The sequence below is a fragment of the Micromys minutus genome, assembly GCF_963924665.1.
Source record: "Micromys minutus genome assembly, chromosome: 3".
NCBI classification, from domain to species: Eukaryota; Metazoa; Chordata; class Mammalia; order Rodentia; family Muridae; genus Micromys; species Micromys minutus.
The window spans coordinates 95,834,766-95,860,278 of record NC_137972.1 but is presented as its reverse complement, the minus strand read 5'-3'; the positions used below and the strand labels follow the sequence as shown (position 1 = coordinate 95,860,278).

Genomic DNA, 25,513 nt, shown 5'->3' with positions numbered 1-25,513 from the left:
ACCAGGATGGGTAATCTAACTTGTGTATAGAAAAACAAAAAGATGGTTTCTAAGTCTTAGTGAAAGCTGACACTGGGTAAAGAATTGAGGGAATCCCATTGGGAAAAAAAGATCTTATACTTTTTCTCCTCCTAAGCCCCAAAGACATAGTGAGCAAGGAAGACAAGACTTACCTGGATCAGCAGGATCAGCATAAAGATGCACTTGGAGTCTATACAACCAGTCTGTGGTTGTCACAGCTAGCAGTGGCCTTGTGTAAGTAGGCTAGTAAAACTTACTCCCCTTGGCTCCCTGACAGTTTCTTTAGTTTTTGTCCCTCTTTGCACATATTTTCACACTCTTATTTGTTCTCCTATGATCCCCAATATTAATTGGATTAATTTTTGGATTTGGTGAAGGAAGGTGTGGAAGACATTTCTGGCCTTCTGCCAGTAGCAAGTCAGGAAAGCAAACACTCTCAGGACTTTTACTGCGTTAATGCTCCTGCAAGTTATAGTGCCTTAAAAAGGGAAAATCCATCCAGCAAAATAATGCACATTTAATACCACATTCTTCTAAAGGAATTATCACACTGAAAACTTTTACTTGAATTATCAAATGTAATACCTTTATTAAACTTACAATTATGTCAACATATTCCTTGTTTTTAAGTTAAACACAGATATAGTCTACCTTCTGCTTGCCTTAGTAATTTTCATTAAACATAGTCCATTTCAATTCTATGCACACATTCTTTGGAAGTTTCTTTATGAACTGACTACACGCTATCTCCTCTCTTGCCCTTTATTCTTTATCTCTATTAGTTAGAATCACCCCCACCACACCCACTGACCTTTACCTGCCTGTATCTTTTTTGGTCTACTTTTTCAAAGTCACTATTATTCTGATATATTAAGAAATAGCCCCACCATACATAGAGATTTTTAATTTACCATTTAGTTTGGGAGGTATTTTTTAAGAATTCGATTTTTGACAGACATGCTCGTATATTTCAGAGGCTGAAAATCCCAGAAACTTCCTGAATCTTGGGGATACACTACTGAAGATCTGAAGAATAATCATTATACAGATAACACCAAGAGGTTCTTCCTAGGTTGCTACTGCTTCTTTACCCAATTATCTAAAAATGTGTGCTACTGTCAAACAGAAGCTAACCCCTACACAATAAAGAATTTCATGAAGTAATTGTTTCTAATACCTGAGTAGTACTCTATTGTGTAAATGCACCACAATTTCTGCATCCATTCTTCAGATGAAGGACATCCAGGTTCCTTCTAGCTTCTGGCTATCACTGATAATGCTGCTATGAACATAATGGGACATATGTCCTTGTTATATATTGGAGCATTTTTGGGGTATGTGCCCAGCTGAGTTCTCAGGTAGTACTATGTCCAATTTTCTGAAGAATCAATAGACTGATTTCCAGAGTGGTTGATCCAGCTTGAAATTTCACCAACAATGGAGAAGTGTTCCTCTTTCTTCACATCCACTCCAGAATTTTCTGTCACCTGAGCTTTTGATCTTCTCCATTCTGACTGGTGTGAGGTGGAATCTCAGGGTTGGGAGAAGAATCCCTTGGTCCTGTGAAGGCTCCATTCCCAAGTGTAGGAGAATGTTAGGGCAGTGAACTGGGAGTGAGTGGGTATAAAATATGCAATAACAAAAAAAATTTTTGATAAAATTAAAAAAATTATCACTTCAGATATCAGAGAATTCTTTTAAAAGTTGTACATGCAAACTTGGGAAGGTTTCCAGTGCTGTATTGACTGTGCCTATTTATGACAGCAGGTTAATTCTCTTGTCTTAAATCAATGTAAAAGGCTAAAAATTCTAAAATTGTCACATCTGAGTGTTTGTTAACTTGTCATTTTCCTTGCTTGCTATTACTATTGGGCTTGAAAATTGGCCCATCTTCTCCACTCTCTGCTCTCTCTCTCCCTCTCCCCCCTTCCCCTCCTCTCTCTCTCTCTCTCTCTCTCTCTCTCTCTCTCTCTCTCTCTCTCTCTCTCTCTCTCTCCTTCCTATTCTCTCTCTCACTTTCACTTCTTTCTTCTATCTTGCTTCCCCATTTCCTTTTTCTCTTTCCTCACACTTTCTGTAAGGTTCATTTTCTTGTGTGATTCTGATTGTCCATAATGACTGTTTGGCATATTCTACAGGCAAAGGTCCTGAGACCCTTTTTGCTGGCTATAACCTCAATGATAATGAATGGCACACAGTGCGTGTGGTTCGGCGAGGAAAAAGTTTAAAGCTAACTGTGGATGATCAACAAGCCATGACAGGTAAATGCTTTGGTCCCTGTTACCTTGGTATTATTGTCATCGTCATCATTTATGTTATATTTCTTTTTTATTTAAAATTTTGAGAATTTTATATATGGGTAGTGTATTTATATAATTTCCAACCTCTTCCCTCTAGCTTCTTCCATCCACACTGTCTTAGGTATGATTTCTGCTGTTTTGATAAACCAAAAGTACTGTGGGGAGAAAAGAGTTGAATATACTTACTGTTCCATATCTGTGTGCCATTGAAAAATCAGGACAGGAATTCAATCAGGAACCTAAAAGCAGAAAGAAACTGATGCAGCAAAGATGTTTTATGTTCATCCGTTTTGTTTTCTGCTTGAACTGTTCTTTTTGTTTGTTTGTTTGTTTGTTTTGTTTTGTTTTTTGTTTGTTTTTTTTTGACATGGTTCATTTAGCCTGTTTACTTACAGCACACAGAACCACCCACTCAGGGGTGGCACCACCCACAGTAAGCTGGCCCTACCCACATCAGTCATCAAGAATATACTGCAGGTTGCCCAGGGGTCAGACTGCCAGGGGAACGTTTTCAATTAAAGTTCAGTCTTCCAAAATGATTCTAGCTTAGGTCAAGTTGATATAAAAGTGACCAGCTCACCACCGCCCATCTCAATACCATATTATCTTCTGTAATTATTACTTTTTATGCACATACATATGCACATATGTGTACAATCTATTGGACGCACTTGATCGACAGCTAGAACTTTTGTTGAATAGTCTGTGGCTCTGGTTGGGGGGACATTGTCTCCCAAGAATCCCTGTCCAATTTAAAATATTCATGTATGATTATAGATGCATGTATATGTGTTATATTTTTTTTTGTTTTATTGGATATTCTTTGTATTTACATTTCAAATGTTATACCCTCCCTGACTTCCCTCCTCTTCCCCCTCACCTTGCTTCCATGAAGGTGCTCCCTCTACCAGTCACCCTCTCCACCTCAGTGCTCTGGCTGGTTGATGATGTTGTTCTTCCCATGAGGGTGCAAACCTTTCAGCTCTTTCAGTTCTTTCTCTAGTTCTTTCATTGGGGTCCCTGATTTCAGCCTCTTTAGCTGCAAGCATCCTTATATGTATCTATATGACTCTGGCAGAGCCTCTGACGAGACATCCATACTGGTTCCTGCCAGTAAACACTTCTTGGCATCAGCAACAGTGCTTGGGTTTGGTGGCTGCATATGGGGCTGTTCTCAGGTGAGGCAGTCTCTGTAGACCTTCTCCTCTATTTGACCTTGTATTTTCTCCCATGTTTTGTTTTCCCTTCTAAAAAGGACTGAGGCAAGCACATGCTCAACAATGTTTATAGCAGCCTTATTTATAATAGCCAGAAGCTGGAAAGAACCTAGATATCCTTCAATAGAGAAATGGATACAAAAATTGTGATACATATACACAATGGAGTACTACTCAACTATAAAAAATAATGAGTTCATGAAATTTCTAGGCAAATGGATAGGAATTGAAGCTATCATCCTGAGTGAGGTAACCCAGTCACAAATGAGCACTCATGGTACGTACTCACTGATAAGCGGATACTAGCCCCTCCCCACCCAAAAAGCTCGAATACCCAAGAAACCATCCACAGAACTTATGATGCTAAAAAAGAAGAAAGACCAGAATGTGGATGTGTTATATTTCTATTTTTAAGTTTCAGATGCTTTTTATAATCAAAGCAAGTATACAATATGAAGGTTATATCCAGTACATTTCCCCTCCAATTTATCTACCAACATTTGCATTTAATAAGTAGCCTATTAATTATTCCTCCAAGTTGAACATGTGTGCCATGTCATATTTCTTGTCTATTCAATAAATTATACTATATTCAATTGTGTGGGCTGGCAACTATCTTAATGCTTTAAAATTATTGAAGTCATTTCCGATGCCAATTTATTTTTATTCCCTTTGATTCTTATGCACTTTGTTGATGACCAGGAGAAAATTCTTTTTTTTTTTCTTAATGACATGACAATGAACTTTTATTTATTTTGTAAGGCAGCTTTATTCCTTTTCCCCCATTCTCTGTATTTACATTTTAGATATTATCCCCGATATTATCCCCCTTCTGCCAATCTCATCATCCCTCCCCCTCCCATTGCCTCCATGAAGGTGATTCCTTTCCCAACCTCCATCACCCACCTCAGCACCTTGGCATTTCCCTACACTGGGAAAACGAGCCTTCACTGGACCAAAGGCCTCTCCTCTCATCATTGGTGCAAGAAAATGATATCCTCTGCTGTATATGTGTCTGGAGCCATGGGTCTCTCCATGCAAACTCATTGGTTGATGTTCTAGTCCATGGGAGCTGTGGTGGGTTTGGTTAGTTAATAATTTTGTTCTTCCCATGGGGTTGCAGATCCTTTCAGCTCCTTCAGTCCTTTTCTAGCTCCTTCACTGGGGTCCCAGTGTTCAGTCCAATGGTTAGCTGCAAGCATCCTCCTCTGTATCAGATTAGCTCTGGCAGAGCCTCTGAGGAGACATCCATATCAAATTCTTGCTAGTAAGCACTACTTGGCATCAGCAATAGTGCTTGGGATTGGTGGCTGCATATGGGATAGATCCACAGGTGAGGTAGTCTTTGAATGATCTTTTCTCCAAATTTCTGCTCCTCTATTTGTCCCATTATTTCCTCCCTTGAGTATTTTGTTCTCTCTTCTAAGAAGGACTAAGGAGGCATCAACCTTCTGGCTTACCTTCTCTTTGAGCTTCATAATCTCTGTGAAGTGTTTCTTGGATATTCAGAGCTTTGGGGGCCAGTATTTGCTTATAAGTGAGTACATACCATGAGTGTTCTTTTGTGACTGGGTTACCTCACTCAGGAAGATAGCTTTGAGTTCTATCCATTTGCCTAGGAATTTAATGAAGTCATTATTTTTAATAGCTGAGTAGTACTCCATTGTGTAAATGTACAACAATTTCTGTACTCATTCCTTTTTTGAAGGACATCTGGGTCCTCTCTAGCTTATAGCTTCTATAAAAGAGGCTCCCATAAACATGGTGAAACATGTGTCCTTGTTAGATGATGGAGCTTCTTTTGGGTAGTTTGATTTTTGTAGACTGTTTGTCCTGTGAGTAGAGGAAGGTTAGTGTTTGCATTTTTACTGAAGTTGTTTATCATCTGTATGAGTTCTCTGGTAAAATTTTTGGGGCCACTTAAGGATACTATCATATCATCAGCAAATGGTGATATTTTGACTTCGTCCTTTCCAATTTCTATTACTTTAACCTCTTTTTGCTGTCTGATTGCTCTGGCTAGTACTTCTAGTGCTATATTAAATAGGTAGGGAGAAAAAGGGCAACCTTGTCTAGTCCCTGATTTTTGTTTGATTGATTCAAGTTTCTCGCCATTTAGTTTGATGTTAGCTACTGGTGTGCTGAATATTTCTTTTAGTATGTTTTGTATTCCTGATCCTTCCTAGACTTTTAGCCTGAAGAGGTGTTGAATTTTATGAAATGCTTTCTCAGCATCTAAAGAGATGATCATGTGTTTTATTCCCTTTGAGTTTGTTTATATAGTGGATTGTGTTAATAGATTTTCATATACTGAACCATCCTTGCATCGCTGGGATGAAGCATACTTGATCATGGTGAATGATCGTTTTGATGTGTTCTTGGATTTGGTTTGCAAGAATTTTATTGAGTTTTTTTGCATCAATGTTCATGAGGAAAATTGGTCTGAAGTTCTCTTTCTCTGTAGGGTCTTTGTGTTGTTTAGGAACGAATATAATTGTGGCTTCAAAAACATGAGTTGGGTAGTATTCCATCTGTTTCTACTTTGTGGAATATTTTGGAGAATATTAGTATTAGGTCTTCTATGAAGATCTAATAGAATTCAGCACTAAACCTATCTGGTCCTAGGCTTTATTTGTGTTGGGAGGCTTTTGATGACTGCTTCTATTTCTTTAGGGGTTATGGGGCTGTTTAGATGGTTTATCTGATTCTGATTTAACTTTGGTACCTGGTACCTGTCTATAAAATTGTCCATTTTCTCTAGATTTTCCAGTTCTGTTGACTATATGCTTTTGTAGTAGGATCTGATGACTTCTTGAATTTCTTTAGTTTCAGTTGTTATTTTTCCCCTTTAATTTCTGATTTCGTTAATTTGGATACTCTATCTGTACCCTCTAGTTAGTCTGGCTAAGGGTTTATCAATATTTTTGTTTTGATCAAAGAACCTGCTCCTGGTTTTGTTGATTTTTTATATAGTTGTTTTATTCCTTTTTCTTTCATTTCAGCTCAGAATTTGATTATTTCCTGCTGTCTACTCCCCTTGGGTGTATCTGCTGCTTTTTGTTCTAGAGCTTTCAGGTGTGCTGTCAAGCTGTTAGTGAATGCTCTCTCCAGTTTCGTTTTGGAGGCACTCAGAGCTATGAGTTTTCCTCTGAGCATTGTTTTCATTGTGTCCCATAAGTTTGGGTATGTTGTGCCTTCATATTTGTTAAATTATAAAACGTTTTTTATTTCTTTTTTTTATCTTCCTTGACCAAGCTATCATTGAATAAAGCATTGTTCAACTTCCATGTGTATGTTGGCTTTTTGTTGTTGTTGTTGTTGTTATTGAAGACCAGCCTTAGTCCATGGTGATCTGATAGGATGCATGGGATTATTTTAGTGTTCTTGTATCTGTTAAGGCCTGTTTTTTGTCCAACTATATGATTAATTTTAAAGAAGGTGCTATGAGGTACGGAAAAGAAGAGATATTCTTTTGTTTATAGATGCCTGCTAAATCCATTTGGTTCATAACTTCTGTTAGTTTCACTGTGTCTCAGTTCAGTTTCTGCTTCCATGATCTGTCCATGGACTAGAGTGGGGTATTGAAATATCCCACTATTATTGTGTGTGGTGCAATATGTATTTTAGCTTTAGTAGAGTTTCTTTTATGAATGTAGGTTCCCTTGTATTTGGAGCAGAGATGTTCAGGACTGAGAGTTCATCTTGATAGATTTAACTTTGATGAGTAAAAAGTGTCCTTCCTCATCTTTTTGCTGACTTTTGATTGAAAATCAATTTTTTTTAATATTAGGATGACTACTCCAGCTTGATTCTTAGTACCATTTGCTTGGAATTTTTTTCCCAACCTTTTATTCTGAGGTAGTGCCTGTTTCTGTTGCTGAGATGTGTTTCCTGTATGCAGTAAAATTTCGGTCCTTTTTACATATCTAGTCTGAGAATCTAAGTATTTTGTTGAGTCCATTGATGTTAAGAGATACTAAAGAATAATGGTGGTTATTTGCTTTTATTTTTGTTGTTAGAGGTAGAATTATGTTTATGTGCCTTTCTTATTTTGGTTTTGTGGCAAGAGGATTATTTTCTTGCTTTTCCTAGGGTATAGTGTCGCCTCTTGTATTGGAGTTTTCTATCTATTATCCTTTATAAGGTTTGATTTTTGCACAGATATTGTTTAAATTTTGTCTTATCCTGGAATATCTTGGTTTCTCCATCTATAGTAACTAAGAGATTTGTTGAATATAGTAATCTGGGCTGGCATTTGCATTGTATGACATATGTCCAGGATCTTCTAGCTTTCATAGTTTCCCTTGGGAAGTCTGGTGTAACACTAATCGGTCTGCCTTTTCATGTTACTTATTCTTTTTCCCTTGCTGCTTTTAGTATACTTTTTTGGTTTTGAACATTTAATGTTCTGACTATTAAGTGTAGAGAGGAATTTCTTTTCTAGTTCAATCTGACAACATCTTCTGTCATCTGAGTTTCTGATCTTATTCATTCTGACTGGTGTGAGGTGGAATCTCAGGGTTGTTTTGATTTTCATGTCCCTGATGACTAGGGATGTAAAGCATTTTCTTAGGTGCTTCTCATCCATTTGATATTCCTCAGTTGAGAATTCTTTGTTTAGCTTTGTACCCCATTTTTAAAATAGGATTGTTTTATTCTCTGGAGTCTAACTTCTTAAGTTCTTTGTATATATTGGATATTAGACCTCTGTCAGATGTGGGAGACATGTCCCTTTCACATTAAATTTCAAAGGGCTTGCCATGTTGAGTCAAGAGAAACTTTCTTAATGTCAATATCACAAGTATGAGTTTACAAGTTTAGAAGAAGTAATTCTTTAAGAAAGCAAACCAGGAGTTCTTAGAGATGTTGTTGTCATGTATTTCATCTGTATATGTGACATTCTAGATTTTTTCCCCCTGTGTGTTGAACTTGCTCAAAGAGCTCCAAAGTGGAGAGGAGCCCAGCTTGTTTTTCTCTTAAGATGTCTGTAGGAGGGACTGTTGGACCTCACACATTTGTTTGTTATTTTTGCATGGGCTCTTTCTCTTCTGTTGGTGTTGTCCAACTGATATGATAGGTTTTTTTTTTGTCTTATTATAATTTATTAGTATTCCCCTGAAACCTGTTCTTAATGAGAGACTCCAAGGAAGATGAATCTGGATGGAGTGAGGGTTGGGATGCAGAGGAATTGGCAGGAGTAGTGGGAGGAGAAACTGTAATTAGGATATATTATTTGAGAAATGGATCTGTTTTCAATAAAAGAAAACATAAAGCAATGAATGTAATAAAATAAGAATGGTATAAGCGTAAGACAATTGTCATTCATAGAAGGCTCTGAAATAGCCACCTAAGGCAGTGTCTGCTGGAGGTCAACTGGTTTTAGTTGAGGTTAGTTCATGGAATAGAGTGGAATTTATAACATTATTTGCTGAAGAAACTGGGTGTTATCTAGAGGATTTAAAGTCATGGCCTTGAATTTTAGAAGTCAAGGGCAATATATAAAAAAAATCACAGCAGAATATTGTTTTGTCCTAGTCTCTTTTCTTCTGCAAAGTGGATAGGGCACAGGCACTCTCACTTTAAAGATAACAACACTGAATCTCAATGAGAAGTAGGTTATCTTCTATTGAAATGGCATTATTATAAGAACTGAGAAGGGTCTAAATTTCCCCTTCATTTTATTTTTATTGTTAGGTCAGTTTAGGTTACTTTAAAAATTTCTTTTATTTTAAATAAAATATAAATAACTTAATTTACACTTTCTTTTTCCAACATCTCCTATATCTCCCCCTCTCTTTGAAATGTATGCGCTGTGGAGATATGGGTCTGTCTGCTCTTCCAGAGGTCCTGAGTTAAAGTCACAGCAACCAAATAGTGGCTCACAACTATCTACACTGGGATCTGATGCCCTCTTCTGGCATGCAGTTGTACATGCAGATAGAGCAATCTCATATATGTACACATATATACATATACACACACATACACACACATACGGATACTTACACACACAGAGACATACACATTAAATACACATACACATATACGTAAAATGCATGCTCTCATTTAAAAATTATTGTGGTGTATATGGATATGGATATATATTACATGCAGATGCATCATATATACATACATGAATACCGTATATAAACATATAAATACATCTTCCTGAGTCCATTTAGCATTGCTTGTATGCACGTGTTTAGACTTAACCACTTAGTATTGAATTACCATCTTATCTCTGGGGAAGACTAGTTTTATCTAAGCAGTTGTTAATTGCCAGTACCTCTTCACCTAGCGGAGTGACACACTGAAAGCTCCATCCTCATTGTTTAGGTTGTGCTTACGCAAGGAAATTGTTGTGATTTCATGGTTGCAGCTTTCATGAAATATCTCCTTACTCTTCTGCAATGGTCCCTGAGCCATTTGTATAGGGGTTGTGTGGTAAAATGTACTTAGTTCTTTTTTTTTGACACTTAAATTTTTATTGGATATTCTCTGTATTTACATTTCAGATGTTATCCCCTTACTAGGTGTCTTTGTAATATGAGCTTCTGAGTATGTCCAAATTAGAACTATCAATAAACATGTGTATCTATACACACATAAATGCATAAATATACATGCATGCATAAACATTAAATGGATGTGTACACAAATGTGCACATAGACAAGTTTTAGAAAACATGAGTTCACATTGCTTTCAGTGTGTCTGCAGCATTGTCTCCTGATTTTACTTATTTCATATGCCTATGCATTTTTAAGGTGAGAATTCTGGCTACCATTTATTTATTTATTCAATTTAAAAATGCATCTAAAATACTTTCAGAATTGCTTTATTGCTATAGTCAATAAATAATATGGATTATTTGCTTCTTTTCTCTTTCCAGGTTTTATTTATTTATTTATTTATTTTGTGGCTGTTATTGTAGATCTCAAGAACCCAATACTTGACCATAATAAGAATTCAGCCTTGATTTACATAATATAAAAAGATTTCCTAATTCAGCCTGAGAACTTAGGGCTGATGATTGGTGTAAAATGGTATGTTTTAAAAGAGCTTGGTGGCCACTTGAAGCCTCTATGAATCAGGAAAGTAATAGGAAATTTTAAATAGCATGCTATAAACAGAAATATGTTTATACGATATTTTATGTATTCACATTTTAAATGTTATCTCTTTTTCTGGTTCCTCCTCTCCCATTATACCTCCCCCTTCTTCTATGAGAATGTTCCTCCTCCCACCCACCCACTCCCATCTCACCATCCTGGATCCCACTACCCTGGGGAAAGGAGCCTTCACAGGACCAAGGGCTTCACCTCCTATTGATGCCAGACAGTGCCATCCTCTGCTACATATGCAGCTGGAGCCATGGGATCCTCATGTGTGCTCTTTGTTTGGTGGTTTATTCCCTGGGAGCTCTGGGGGTCTCTTGGTTGATATTGTTGTTCTTCCTATGGGGATGCAAACCCCTTAAGCTTCTTCAGTCCTTTCTCTAACTCCTCTGTGGGGGTCCCCAGACTCAGTCCAGTAGTTAGCTGCAAGCATCCTCATCTGTCAGTAAGGGTCTGTCAGAGCCTTTCATGAGGTGTACACTTTAAGCTGATGTCAGCAAGCACTTCTTGGCATCAGGAATAGTGTCTATGTTGGGTGTCTGTATATAGGAGGGATCTCCAGTTGGGACAGTCTCTGGTTGGCCTTTCTTTCAGTCTCTGCTCCACTCTTTCTCTCTGTATTTCCTCCTGTGAGTATTTTGTTTCTCCTTCTAAGAAGGACTGAAGCATCCACATTTTGACCTTCCTTCTTTTTGAACTTCATGTGGGCTGTGAATTGTATCTTGGGTAGCTTGAGCTTTTGAGCTAATATCAATTTATCAGTGAGTGAATACCTTGTGTGTTCTTTTGTGACTGGGTTACCTCACTCAGGTTGATTTTTCTAGGTCTATCCATTTGACTAAGAATTTTATGAAGTCATTGTTTTTAATAGTCAAGTAGTACTTCATTGTGTAAATGTAATACATTTTCTGCATCTATTCCTTTGTTGAAGGACATCTGGGTTCTTTTCAGCTTCTGGCTATTGTAAATAGGACTGCTATGAACATAGTGGAGCATGTGTCCTTGTTATATGTTGGAGCATCTTTTGGGTGCAGGGACAGTATAGCTGCCTCAGGTAGTACTATGTCCAATTTAAACAAAAATAATTTTAAGGAATAAAGTACTAGAGACCCTTTATAAAAGGCCCTATAGCTTTTCAACATAGCAAAAAAATAGTAATTCTATTCCTATTTGTGGACCATAGAATGTATATACTTTGTTATTCTTGAGAATGTCTGAAACTCATCTTAATTACAGATGATAGGAATTCAAGTAGAGCAGGCAGAAGATGGAGGGTGTCTGGGTCTTAGATAAGAAGGGGCCGCACAAACTCTGAGGTCTCCTTAAACGCAGTCAGTGGGTTTCATTTCGTTAATTCTCATACATATCCTGTGACTGTGTGCTCTATGTGGACATTGTGTCCCTTCACTAAACACGAGAAACCATGTGTGCACTAACTCAAACCTGTGACTGTGTGCTCTATGTGGACATTGTGTCCCCTCACTAAACACGAGAAACCATGTGTGCACTAACTCAAACCTGTGACTGTGTGCTCTATGTGGACATTGTGTCCCCTCACTAAACACGAGAAACCATGTGTGCACTAACTCAAACCTGTGACTGTGTGCTCTATGTGGACATTGTGTCCCCTCACTAAACACGAGAAACCATGTGTGCACTAACTCAAACCTGTGACTGTGTGCTCTATGTGGACATTGTGTTCCCTCACTAAACACGAGAAACCATGTGTGCACTAACTCAAACCTGTGACTGTGTGCTCTATGTGGACATTGTGTCCCCTCACTAAACACGAGAAACCATGTGTGCACTAACTCAAACCTGTGACTGTGTGCTCTATGTGGACATTGTGTCCCCTCACTAAACACGAGAAACCATGTGTGCACTAACTCAAACCTGTGAGTGTGTGCTCTATGTGGACACTGTGTCCCCTCACTAAACACGAGACACCATGTGTGCACTAACTCAAACCTGTGACTGTGTGCTCTATGTGGACATTGTGTCCCCTCACTAAACACGAGAAACCATGTGTGCACTAACTCAAACCTGTGAGTGTGTGCTCTATGTGGACACTGTGTCCCCTCACTAAACACGAGACACCATGTGTGCACTAACTCAAACCTGTGACTGTGTGCTCTATGTGGACATTGTGTCCCCTCACTAAACACGAGAAACCATGTGTGCACTAACTCTAACCTGTGACTGTGTGCTTATTATGTCCCTTCTTCAAATTTTTCCCGTCATTAGTAAATCTTTATCAAACTGTATCTCCAAAATTATTCAGATTCTTTTACTCTTAAACACACTTATGTGTGTGTGTGTGTGTGTGTGTGTGTGTGTGTGTGTGATGTCCTCTGCCTATTTAACTCTCACCCCCAATATCTTATAATCAGCCCCCTTCTAATCTTGTATGAGCCACAAACTTCACTGGCTCATGAATTTAACTCATCCAGTACCTAAAATCTTTGTTCATCTATCTTCTCTGCATGGAGTTTAACCTTTTTCCGGCCTCTACTAGATTTAGTATGACTTTATTTTTGCATTTTTCTCTTTAGCTTAAATATTATCTTTGTTCCTGCTGACCAACACGGCATCCCAGTCATAACATTTATAGCATGTTTCAGGTTTGTTCTGCTCCATTAAATCAGTGTTCACCTCTTATTGCATGGCAACCCCCAATAGACTGAATTCTCCGTGTTACCACATTCTTCACTTCCATGCATCACACGTGAAATATCTACATGCAATAACATCTAAGTGAATTAACATGAGCACAGAAGGATTAGTAGTATGTTGTGGTGTGGTTATCATGGTGGTGGTGGTGGTGATTGTGGTGGTGATGTATTTTTTTTTTTTTTTTTTTGCCAGAAACTTAACACAAATCAAAGCAAGTTAAAATTAAAAATTTTAGTTCAAAATTCAGCATTCAGCATAGATACTAAAATTTCTACTGAGGCAAGACATCTTGATGCTTTTGTTTCATCTTGAGAATCTGAGAAGTTCTATTTGTTCTCTTTTTATTCAGCAGAGGTTCATACTCAGTAGCATCAGTGAATTACTGATGAATTGGAACATAGACAAATGCGGAGGGAAAATACATAAAATGTCAACATCAGTCAGAGCTTTTAGTGAATGATTGCTTTAAGCTGGCCCCTTAAGTTAAACGCCTCTCAATACTGCCTATGCAATTTGGGGACTCCTGTGTTTGACTATACATTTTTTTCAGCACTGCCACTACATTCTTATAATTTATGATGTCCATAAACATCATTATCATCTTTGCTGTACTTTTGTCTTTTTGAGTTAAATGTACTTCCTTTCTTTGTAGTTTCCAAGTTTTTAACAATATGAGATATTAATTTCACACATTAGAAATATGTTTTATTTTAGATTTTTCTCATATTTTTTGTCAATTGAACTTTTAACAAAAAAATACAGAAACTTTAGAATTGGGGTAAACTAACTTATAACTCAGATTTTTGCTACTGCAAAAAACATTAAAAGTCAATATCATCAATATTGAAGCCTTGGTGATTTTCAGTCTTTTTATAGTTTCTGTACTATATACCTTACTAATTCAATGCTGCTGATGGCTATAGAGCTTTAAGCTCGAAAATTATTAAAGATTGATTTTGTTGTTGCCAAAGATTTCTCTTTGGTAACAGAGCAATATTAAGGACATTGAACAAAAACTGAAGAGCAAAAGCAAAACAAAGTTATATGAAAATTCAGGATTGTTAAAAAGGTAATAGTATTTTACTTAAGTAACATAATCAGAGGCTTCATACTATGTAGATTGGAAGATAGACATCTTCAGTAAAGTATGGATTTACTTCTTACAGTGTAGAGAAGAAACCAAACCAAGTCAATGATTGAAAAGAAAACATAGCAGAGAGAGCTCAAGAGCCATCTTGGAGAAAGGATGATTCTCAGAAACAAAGAACTAAGCACAATTCAGCAGACTTCTTTTGTACAGATGAATTTAAAATCATGAAAGTCAATTGACAATATAAACACTTTTCATATATAACCAAGTATGTCTGTTACATTTTATTTACAGCACTGTTTTATGTTACTCTCTAACATCTTTGCTGTTTTTATTAACCCAATGAAAGCTTGTCAGAGTGTTAGTGGGAACCCACAGAGGTAGTTCCAATATTTATTAAACTTAGAAAAATTGTCCAATACTATTTCTTTGGGGCCAATTCTGATATTGGCCCTAATTAATGTTTCGTTAATATTATGGATAACAGCATAGGATGAGGCTTAATAAATTTTCCAATTATGCCAAATTGGATAGGGAAACTTGCCAAGAGCATGGTTGGAAGGCCTTGATTGCAGTTTAAGTGACCTTTGTGAGTTGTAGCAGAACGTGAGGCACACATGGTTTAGTAGGGATTGAAAATAATCCACAGCAAACGATTCATTTTCATGAATGCTGCATTTTTAGAACTTACAAACAAATTTCTTATATTTTTATTTAATTTTGAAGTTATAGGAAAATAAAATCATTACTCCAAAGGTAAATATGATGTTAGTCCAACTATTAATAGGAGTGACAGAGCAATATAGCGAGAGAGGAGAGGTGGGATGGGATGGCGTAGGCTCTGAGTAAAGCTGCAACCACAACAAATAGCCCACTGGGATGTTTGGGATGGTCTCCTGTGGTTGTGTAGGCTCCTGACGCTTGTATTCTCCTCAGAGCTGAGTGTGCATTCAATTCATACATAGTGCTGAGTTGCTTATTTAAAATGAAAAATGTGAGGATCATGGTCCAGGCACAGAAACGGTCTGTAGAGTGAGTGGGTGACCAGTGCAAGAAGACAATCTGGGTATTCAACGCGGAAGAAAAAATGCAAAGAACATTTTGGATTTCAAAAACATCTTAATGGTTCATTATTACAAAAATATTCAGTGGCTCTTTCCTATTTATACAGGGTACAGAACAATGCATAGTAACATACTACTAAAGGAAGACAATAAGAGAAACATTACCTAACCAAAAAGCTCAAATGTGTGGATGGCTAACAGATGTGCAATTCCTTAGAGCAATCACTGTCCATAACCATCTTTGCTTCCTTTCTCAACTTTCTTCCTTTTCTATTTCCTCCTTTATTTAACTTTTTATAAAAGTGATACAATGTTGTTGAGGATTTTGTTGTTGCTATTGCTATGTCAAGACAGTTTTGTTCCTATAGCTCAGGCTGGCCCAGAATTCAGTATTATAGGGCAAGCTGACTTTTAACTCAACATCCACTTCCCTTAGCTCTTCAACTCCTAGGATGACAGAGGAACATCAACATACCCAGGCCTGAGGAGAATTTTTATTGTATCTAAAATTTACATGGGTATAAAAACTTGGCTCGGGGATTTTATTCTATATGGCCACCTTATTCTTAAACATTCTTGTTGCATGTAACACCTATCAAGTAGGTTCTCTACTTTTTATATTTTGAAATATATTATTACTGTGAAAATATGCAGTTGGAAGTGTCTTTCAGATGCATAATATAACAATGTACTTTCTTTTCTTTTAGGCCAAATGGCAGGGGATCACACAAGGCTGGAATTTCATAACATAGAGACGGGCATCATCACAGAGCGACGCTACCTTTCTTCTGTTCCCTCCAACTTTATCGGGCACCTGCAAAGCCTGACATTTAATGGAATGGCATACATTGACTTGTGCAAAAATGGTGATATAGATTATTGTGAACTCAATGCCCGGTTTGGGTTCAGGAACATCATTGCGGATCCTGTCACCTTCAAGACCAAATCGAGTTATGTTGCCTTAGCTACATTGCAAGCCTACACTTCTATGCATCTATTTTTTCAGTTCAAGACAACATCCCTAGATGGACTGATTCTGTATAACAGTGGGGATGGAAATGACTTTATTGTGGTTGAACTAGTTAAAGGGTACGTACATGTCAGTTCATTAAAAAAAGAAGAACACTATATAAAAGTGAAAGTCAATATTCAAATTCTGTATAAAAGACAGTATGTTGACTTAGTACAGTGGTAGACAGGAAGAGGAAGTCATACCCTTTACTAGGTATTTTCAGGAAATAGAAAACAATACAGTCGCTTGTATGTACAGTTATAAATGTGAAGACAGGTCAGTTTTAGGTCATGGTAGTTCTCCTACTATTCTCCTATGACACTCACACTTCAACTGTGTACTTTCTGAGTTTTGACACTAATTCTATACAAGTATTAGCAGGCCACTATGTGCTCAAATAAGTAGCCAATTTAGTTTATCATAGTAGTTATTTGATGAAATTTTAATTAACTTAAGATTAACTGTGTCATGAATAGTTCAGAAAGCATAGTGTGTAAATAACACGTTCTGAAAGTGTAATGTCCAATGAACACATCTTCAGTAATTTGGATATTTATTTACCCACCCAGGCGAGTATTAGTTTACACTTACTATAGACTAGCTAGCACATCAGATGACATGAATATATATGTTTCCCTTGCCACCCTTGAGTACATCTCAGATACATTCTAACCTATAATCTCTCCCTCTCCCTCTCCCTCTGCCTCTCCCTCTGTCTCTCCCTCTCCCTGTCCCTCTGCCTCTCCCTCTCCCTCTCCCTCTCCCTCTCCCTCTGCCTCTCCCTCTGCCTCTCCCTCTCCCTGTCCCTCTGCCTCTCCCTCTCCCTGTCCCTCTCCCTCTCCCTGTCCCTGTCCCTCTCCCTCTCCCTCTCCCTGTCCCTCTCCCTCTCCCTCTGCCTTTCCCTTTCCCTCTGCCTTTCCCTCTCTCTCTGCCTTTCCCCCTCCCTCTCCCTCCTCTATTATGAGACCAGGCTAATATGAAAATGCAACACAAACCATGATAATCAGTTTTCTGGGATGATCATGCACACATATTCAGGGGTCTTGGTGGAACAGAAAGACAAATAGAGTAGGAAGTACACATTAGAGCATGGTGTTGACACTTGAGAACATAACTCTCATGAGACAAATGGCCATGTCAGTGTGATTAAGCAATGAGAAGCCAGTAAGAATGGGGAGTCCCTTGTGAAAAGCGTTAGTGTCCACTTCCGTTTGTTTGTCTTAAGGCTCTAGAAGGATGAATTCACCTGATTGTCCATGTGCTTTGTCTTGTTTTCCATCCTCATCCTTTCAGAAAGCAATGGCCCTTTTGTCTCTCGTCTTCTCTCTAGGTACTTACATTATGTGTTTGACTTGGGAAACGGTGCTAACCTCATCAAAGGGAGCTCAAACAAACCACTCAATGACAACCAGTGGCATAATGTGATGATCTCCAGGGACACCAGCAATCTGCACACAGTGAAGATCGACACAAAAATCACAACACAAATCACTGCAGGAGCGAGAAACTTAGACCTCAAGAGTAAGTACTGTCCGAGCAGTGCCAGCATCCCTCCAACATCTGTGCACATCGTATGCCTTCTGCAAAGGCTGCACATGATTAATAATACAACACACAAGTCTCTGTTCTTCCTTTAATGTGGCACAGACATATGTATTTTTAATAACAGTTCAAAAATGTAACACCTAAGAATGCATGCATGATTAAAAATTAAAAATGGGGAAAATGTCATAATCGTGATACTGTTAGAAAAAGTGGGCACCTGGAAGTTTCTTCAGGCCTTTTCTATCAATTTGGAGTTAATTGAACCAGATATGTATTGAGTTTCTAGAACCTTTTAGTTTTCTTCCCTTGGTTTGGTCAGATTTCCTACCCTTCTTCCAAGGTGTATGAGCTTGATTTATCCTTTTTAATCAGCGATAGTTTTATTTCCTTTACCACATTCCTAATATACATATGCACACATGTACACACACACACACTCACACACACACTCACTCACACACACACACACTCACACACACACTCACACACACTCACACACATACACACACACTCACACACACACACACTCACACACACACACACGTTCCTGTTACCTATCCTTCTAGTTCTGCCATCTATCTATCTATCTATCTATCTATCTATTATCCTTTTATCTATCTATCCATTATCTGTTTCTGTATGTCAAGTACACACACACACACACACACACACACACACACACCCTGCTTAATGATCATTTGAGAAAGTCTTAGCTGACATTTTTTTTCCTTATTGAGATTTATTTTCTCTAATGCTTAGAAGATATTTTAACAATAGGATAAAATAATATTAGATTCTATTGGAATGGGTCCATGTGAGAACCGTGGCCATATATCCTATAATAATAAGCAGGATAAAAAGCACTGAAGAAGATGGCATTGGGCAGTTACTGTGAGGGTTGAATGTCTCATCCAGGGATGGAGCAGCTTCTAGAGGACAGAGCAGTAAGCCCAGATTTAAGCTCAGCACACTGCCTTCTCTCCTGCTTTGTCTTGGTGTGTGGCAAAGCCTCCCAGAACTCATTACAGGCACATCTGACTTTAGAAATCTGCTCATTTATATTGGTGGGTCCTCTTCCTTTGATTCAAGAAATAAATGCATTGGAGAGTCACAGAAATGGAGAAGGAAAATCTAAGCTGTCATTCTTGAGAAAAAAAAATCACCTTCTAAACAAGCTGAAGGAAGAAAATATTTTGCTTTATGCAATTGTGGTTCATATTCACAATGCTGGATCCTTCTTTGCCACATGTAAAATATGTGGTTATATTGTCCCTCTCTTTCATACAGAGCTCCTTATTAAGTTCAAAGGACTCTCTCTTTTGCAAATCTTGCAGGAGATTCAAAGAAATGCAGCTTAACAAGCTTTCCTGCTTCTCTGCCCTGAGACAGAGTGAGCTAAGTATTTGACTGGTATTCAGAGGATGCCCTCATTTTGCATGGTGAACTCAGCAGGTTATTTCTAAGGAAAGCGGAAGAATGAAGATCAGTATACTGGCCAGCACAACTGTGAGCTAATAAAATAATGCCTGGTTTATGTCAGACAAAGATCTCAGGATACATACATGATTGTCACTAGAGAGCACAGTTGCTGTGTCAGATTCAAATGACAATCACCCTCTGAGAATTAAACTTATTCTGATTTATCCATACCCTGTTCAAGTTAGTGAAGAATCTTTATTTCTCTAAGTGAGACCAGTCAGTTTAGCTACAGGGCGTTCCTGGAGGGCAAAATTCCATGTTCTTCTCAGATGCCCAGCACTGTTAACGGGTATCTATTTAGAGATCCTCAATACATGCTGTACATTAGCATCCTGAAACAAGGCACAATTTATGTTATACAAACTTTAACTCACTTTTTAGTTAGTCTGACTTTGGTCAGTCCTCATCTGAAGTCACTTGCTAAATCAAAATTTTACATTGCTATACCTAGAAGGAACACCAGAGGGCAGCATAGGGCCACGCACTACGTTACAAGGTGCTGGGGAGGCAAAGAGATGTCTTTGTTTCCAGGATGTAAATTTCACGCCTATTCTTGAGAGTGATGCGGGCTTTTGTCCCTGACTGTGTTTAATCTTGTAAATGTAGAAATGTGAAACCCAGACCTCTCCCCCCCCCCCTCGATTCAGATGGAAATAGTTACAAACAAGCCTCAATCTAAGGATCCCAACCCACCCCCCACCCGCAACCCCGCCCCTCCCACAAAAAAAAAAAAGAAAAAAAAAAAAGGAATTCCGGGCTGATGACCTCCTTTAAAACATCTTTCCTAGCACTGCCCAAATCTCGCGGGTGTTTGCCTCTCCCTGCTGATACAGTTTGTTTTGATCTTTATTCTCACCTGCTGATGTCTGTTCCCTTGGGTTAGTGTGTACAAGGTACAAGCTGCAAGAAGCAAGGAAAGACAGCATTCACTTACTCTGGGCTGGTCCCGTAGCACGACTCTACTTATTCTGGAATTTTTGAATTCTGACCCCTTTATAATGCAATCCTTCCGTGTTCTCCTCTTGTCCTAATTTGGCCACTTGTATGTTAAAATATATGGAAAGGAGCTAATATTTATTGAGTCCCTAATAAATACTCAATGGATTTAAATGAGGTTATTGTATGTAATCCCTATGAGTGTCCGGGAATTTGAATTGAGGTCAGTCTTGCTTATTCATTTATCTAGTTCAAGAACAAAAATAGAACAGACGAATAGTTTTGGGTCTCCATCTTCCACGAGTGTCCTTATTTAAGTATTAAGTTAATCCATCAGCAAATTGAGGCTTTTTTGAATCTGATTGGGGCCCGGCCATGGTCCCGGGTGCATAGCAGACAGTGCCCTCAAGTGGCCACTTTGCAAAATTACACCTGTAACTCTGGCTACATCTAGGTCAGCTGGGTGGTGAGCACTTTGTCCGCTTCTCCTCCTTTCTGTCTTACAAACCCCAAATTATTTCCTTTCTCATCGCCTCTCTGCATTTTCCACATCACCATTCAAATCTTAGCCTAAAGGTAGCTAAATGTCGGATGTTGTGTTCCCCACACCCAAGTCACTAAAAGGTTCCCTAATCAGCCAGGACTTTCCATTACAACAGGTTCCATGGAGATCGCATACATCCTGTGTGCTTTCTTTTCTTTTGTAACTCACATCAGTTTGTCCCTTAGTGGCACTCATTCTCCCGACCTGAACACAAGGCACCCGGCCAGGTCTACCTTTTCACAATATGCTTTGAAACCCAGACACTATTGTTGATGCCAAGAAGTGCTTGCTGACAGGAACCTGATATAGCTGTTTCCTGAGAGGCTCTGCCGGAGCCTGACAAATACAGAGGCTGAAACTCGCAGGCAGCCAACCATTGGAGGAGTTAGAGAAAGGACTGAAGGAGCTGAGGGGGGTTGCAACCACATAAGAAGAACAACAATATCAACCAACCAGACCCCCCAGAGCTCCCCGGACTAAACCACCAACCAAAGATTATACACGGAGAGACCCATGGCTCCAGCTGCATGTGTAGCAGAGGATGGCCTCGTAGGACACCAATGGGAGGAGAAACCCTTGGTCTCCTGAAGGCTTGATTCCCCAGTGTAGGGGAATGCCAGGGCAGAGAGGCAGGAGTGTGTGGGTGGGTGGGGGAGGGCAGATGGGATAGAGGCTTTCCAGAGGGGAACCAGGAAAGGGGATAACATTTGAAATGTAACAAAAAAAAAAAAAAAAAAAAAAAATCCAATTAAAAAAATAAAACCATTTCACTGAGGGCTGTCAGTTCCAAAGACTTGATCATGTTTAAACATGTCTGAGCTTTGTGGTTTGGCATATGTGACTTTGGGTACCCCATTTGTCTTGCCTGGATTCTTGCCATTGCTCAAATAGCAAATGTGCAAATAAGAATTTGACTTTGAGCCCAACGTTAGAGCCAGACTGATAGTGACAGTGGGAGTGACCTGTTGTCTTCTCTTTATGATGTAGTGAGATTTACTAAAATGTTCTTCATTTGTGTGAGGTTACCTTAAGGATCCATTCGAACATTGAAGAGACAAGACACATTTTCAGTGGCTAACAGTGGGGGCTCTCAGAGTGTAAGGAGCTTGTCCTAATTGCTGCATGGGGTCTCCATGAAACCTGGGTATCCCTGGCACCTATTCCCGCCCCCAGGCTTGTTTCCCAAATATCATCATTCCTTTGAGATTTTCTTTGCACCCTGCCTGCCGGAGCTGCCCTGAGAAGGATGTTGCATTTCTACAGCTCTATGTGTCTAAAGAAGGAAGCACGGTGTTTTGCTTCTGATGGAAGCTTTGAGCATCCTGTAGAAGCTGGGGACAGTGCGGTTGGCAATGCACTATTCTGCCGTGCAGGTGAGAATTAAGGCTCAGTGAGGAAAGGGACCACTTTGGAGACAATCACCAGAGCACAAAACAGAGACAATGAGGCGGCAAGACTGTCAGATTAATACCTGACATTTTTGTTATTCTCCTTCCCACACAAAAGTTACAGCTCGATTACTTAGAAGACAATTAGAGACGTGAAACCATTGTTTCTTTCTGATGACTCCATTGAATTCCCAAGCTTTGCAGAAATCAGCCCAAACCTATTCTTTTGACTGGCAAACCGCTAACAGTTTGGTTTCACCCACTCTCACCTCCCCACCTCTAGGAAAACGTCCTTCCCCTGATGCACACAGCTGTCTGTGGCCGGCCTCACACTTATCTAAGTGTTCTTCTGGTCGAGACTGCACTGTTATTATTATTACAGCACGCACTGTTGGAGCTGTCTGCAGCCGGGACCGACCACACTGTCTTGTTTCGATCCCATGATGCTTTGCGCCCACTTTAGCATCTTCGCTGCCTTCGGCAGAGTAATTCTACATTAGCTTAACCTCTTCCAACTCTGAAACGTCCCTTCTTGTCACTGACTGGGATCCCAGGAACTTAGGATCATTGAGATTTAACCAATTTCTTTCCCTGCCTAGCGTGTTGTGCTCTGGATAACTGATATTATCCAGTCATGTGTCTAGTTAATGTTCTCCAGATCCAGCCTTCTACTTCCGGATTCTTTAAAACAATTAAAAACGTATATATTTTATGGGTGTGAGTGCTTCATGCACATTGATATATGTGTGCTACTTGCATATCCTTTTCATACAACGGAGGGAGCCAGGACTCAGTATCAGAAGAGGTCATTGGATTCCCTGGAACAGCCACTAATGGCTGTGACCACTATATGCATGAGCAGCAAATCTGGGTCTGTGTTCTTAACCCCTGAACCATCTCTCCAGTCCCTTAATTCATTTTTACATGGACCAGGAGAAGCAACTTTTATTGTTTATCAGCCTCCGTTGACTACTACAGAGAGCCCATAACATCAATTGAAAAGCATTCTGAAATATTTTTGGATTTACTAGCAAAGAGTGTGAGAGTGGCAAGTCTGGGTTTGAGACAGAGATGAGCCACATGTAGCAACACACTGTATCTGAGTTTCTGGTATAGTTCTAAAACCTTAATCATTACCAATTCTGGAAGAACCATTTCCTGACGCTTATTTCTACTCAGAGAACAGGGACTAAGCTCTTACCTCATTAGCCCTGGCTAGCATCCTGGGAGCAGTTTTAGACCAGCTATGGCTGTCCTACACCAAAAAAAAAAAAAAAAAAAAAAAAAAAAAGCAGCTTTCCTGAGACCTCCCCCCAGAAAAGTTGGTCCTGGAAAGTGGAACCCTGTTTTCATGTGCCTTTCAGTCCCAATGCCAGGTTTACAATTCCCAAAGGTGACGATAAAAGAGCTAAACTTCTAAGGTTGGAGCCATGTGTGTATTCACCATAGAGTGGTGAATCTGCAGTGTCTCAGAGCCTGACTCTTAAGAATAAGATATATGCAAGTTCTCAGTCCTGGGAAGAGATCAACCATCGCTTCTGTCTTCTTTTCAGATGATGCCAAATGTGAACTATGCAACCTTCTTAGATCTTAGGCTTTCATGGTCAAGAGCTTCTGTGTCATTAGGGAAGGCTCGTGTGATAACAGCTCCCTGTTCTAAATTAGTTTTCATGGCACTTTGATGTCTCTCCTTTAATGATAAGACACAAGTCTTTGTTACACAGATGCATAAACGTACTCAGACTATCTTACCAAAACAAAAGAGACGTGAAGAGAGAAAGAAGAGAAGAGGGTTAGGGGCATGGTGTGAGAGAGACTATTGGTATATACCAAAATCTCCTTCTTTGAGCATCTCCAAGGCTGTATAGGTTTCCCAGGCAGCTGAACTGTTCTTCCTTGTCATTCCACATTGGCCTTTTGGGGGAGGGACTAAAAGAATATGAAGCCCTATGTCCTTGCTGTCCTTCAGCAAAGTAGATACTTAAGACTGACTTAGGTCCAGTGTTCAAATTATTGAAAATAGATTTAACTAGGACATAAGTCTTCTCTGGGTCCAGGGATGAGAATGAGAGATAAAATCACAGTTGTAATTATGCATCAACTGAGTTTGTTCAAAGAAATATTTGAGTTGAATATTCAGGACAAAATAAAAACTCTAAAAGGGTCTCCAAAATTGATTTTAACTGTCCATGTAGGAATCAAGTGACAGGATTTGCCCATCTCTTCAGTTCAGTATGGGGATAATACAAATTCGTGGAGATGGTGAGACTATGGAAACAAAGTCACACTAAAATATTTGTATAAAAAGAGCAAAAAGTACTTGAATCAGTAGAACTGTTTTGAGTGTATTGCCACGGATCAGTGATTACAAAGCCGAAAGCCATAGTCTAAGTCTCCCAGAATATCACAAGTCATTTATAACACAGGAGGACCTAGATTATTGCTCTCAATAGACTGTGATACCAGGCTCATACCAGGCTCCTGTAGTTCAACTAAACAACCAACAGCCCCAGCTGGCTTCTGGATAATGCTGCCATTGCTCACTATTAGAATCTTACAGAAGAGAGACACTGGTTTTCAAGTAGTTCTCTGTCTTAGGAAGGGTTCAACCATAATGCAAGTCTATCTTTCATTAGAATGCAAAGCGATTCTAGAGTTTACTGAACACTTCAGAAAACCCAACCATTTAATAAAGTAACAGGCTGGAAAGTTGGACTGACTTGGTATGAGGACCCTGCAGAAGTGCCCTAAAGACATTTCTGCAATCCTTTCTCCTGTAGGAAAGCACAGACATTATGGCCATGGACCGCGTTTGGTCGTTTGTTTTCTCATGTTGGACACGGGCTTTTAGGGCAGCTTAGAGGCCATGCTAAGATCATCAGGGCTTCCTATTAATACCATGTGGATCTGGTGCTGTGTGTGTCTGCTTAAAAAATTGGCCTTTCTTGGACTTTTATATAAATTGCTTTTAAAATTAAACATAATAGAAGAAGCAATGTTGCACTCTATCTAAGGATACATTTTGTCCTTGGATGTACTTTAGTGACATAGCACCAGTAATGTCCCATATGTACCTAGGAGGCCCCATGACTTTTCAGAATCTACCACGTCCCCTTACATAAGTATGA

The 25,513-nt window shown here is 39.0% G+C and overlaps 1 protein-coding gene across 2 annotated transcripts in view; it reads left to right on the top strand.

Annotated features, from left to right (window-relative positions):
* Positions 1–25,513, top strand: part of NRXN1 (neurexin 1) — a 1,029,777-nt gene that overhangs the window by 478,093 nt on the left and 526,171 nt on the right. Inside the window, exons 9-11 of one of the 2 annotated variants that reach the window (XM_080913966.1) lie at positions 2,160–2,282; positions 16,189–16,570; positions 17,824–18,014. In XM_080913966.1, the coding sequence (XP_080770092.1) occupies positions 2,160–2,282; positions 16,189–16,570; positions 17,824–18,014 (696 nt within the window). Of the gene's footprint in view, positions 1–2,159; positions 2,283–16,188; positions 16,571–17,823; positions 18,015–25,513 lie in introns of those variants that run through there. The other variant, XM_080913965.1, reaches the window with a different exon arrangement.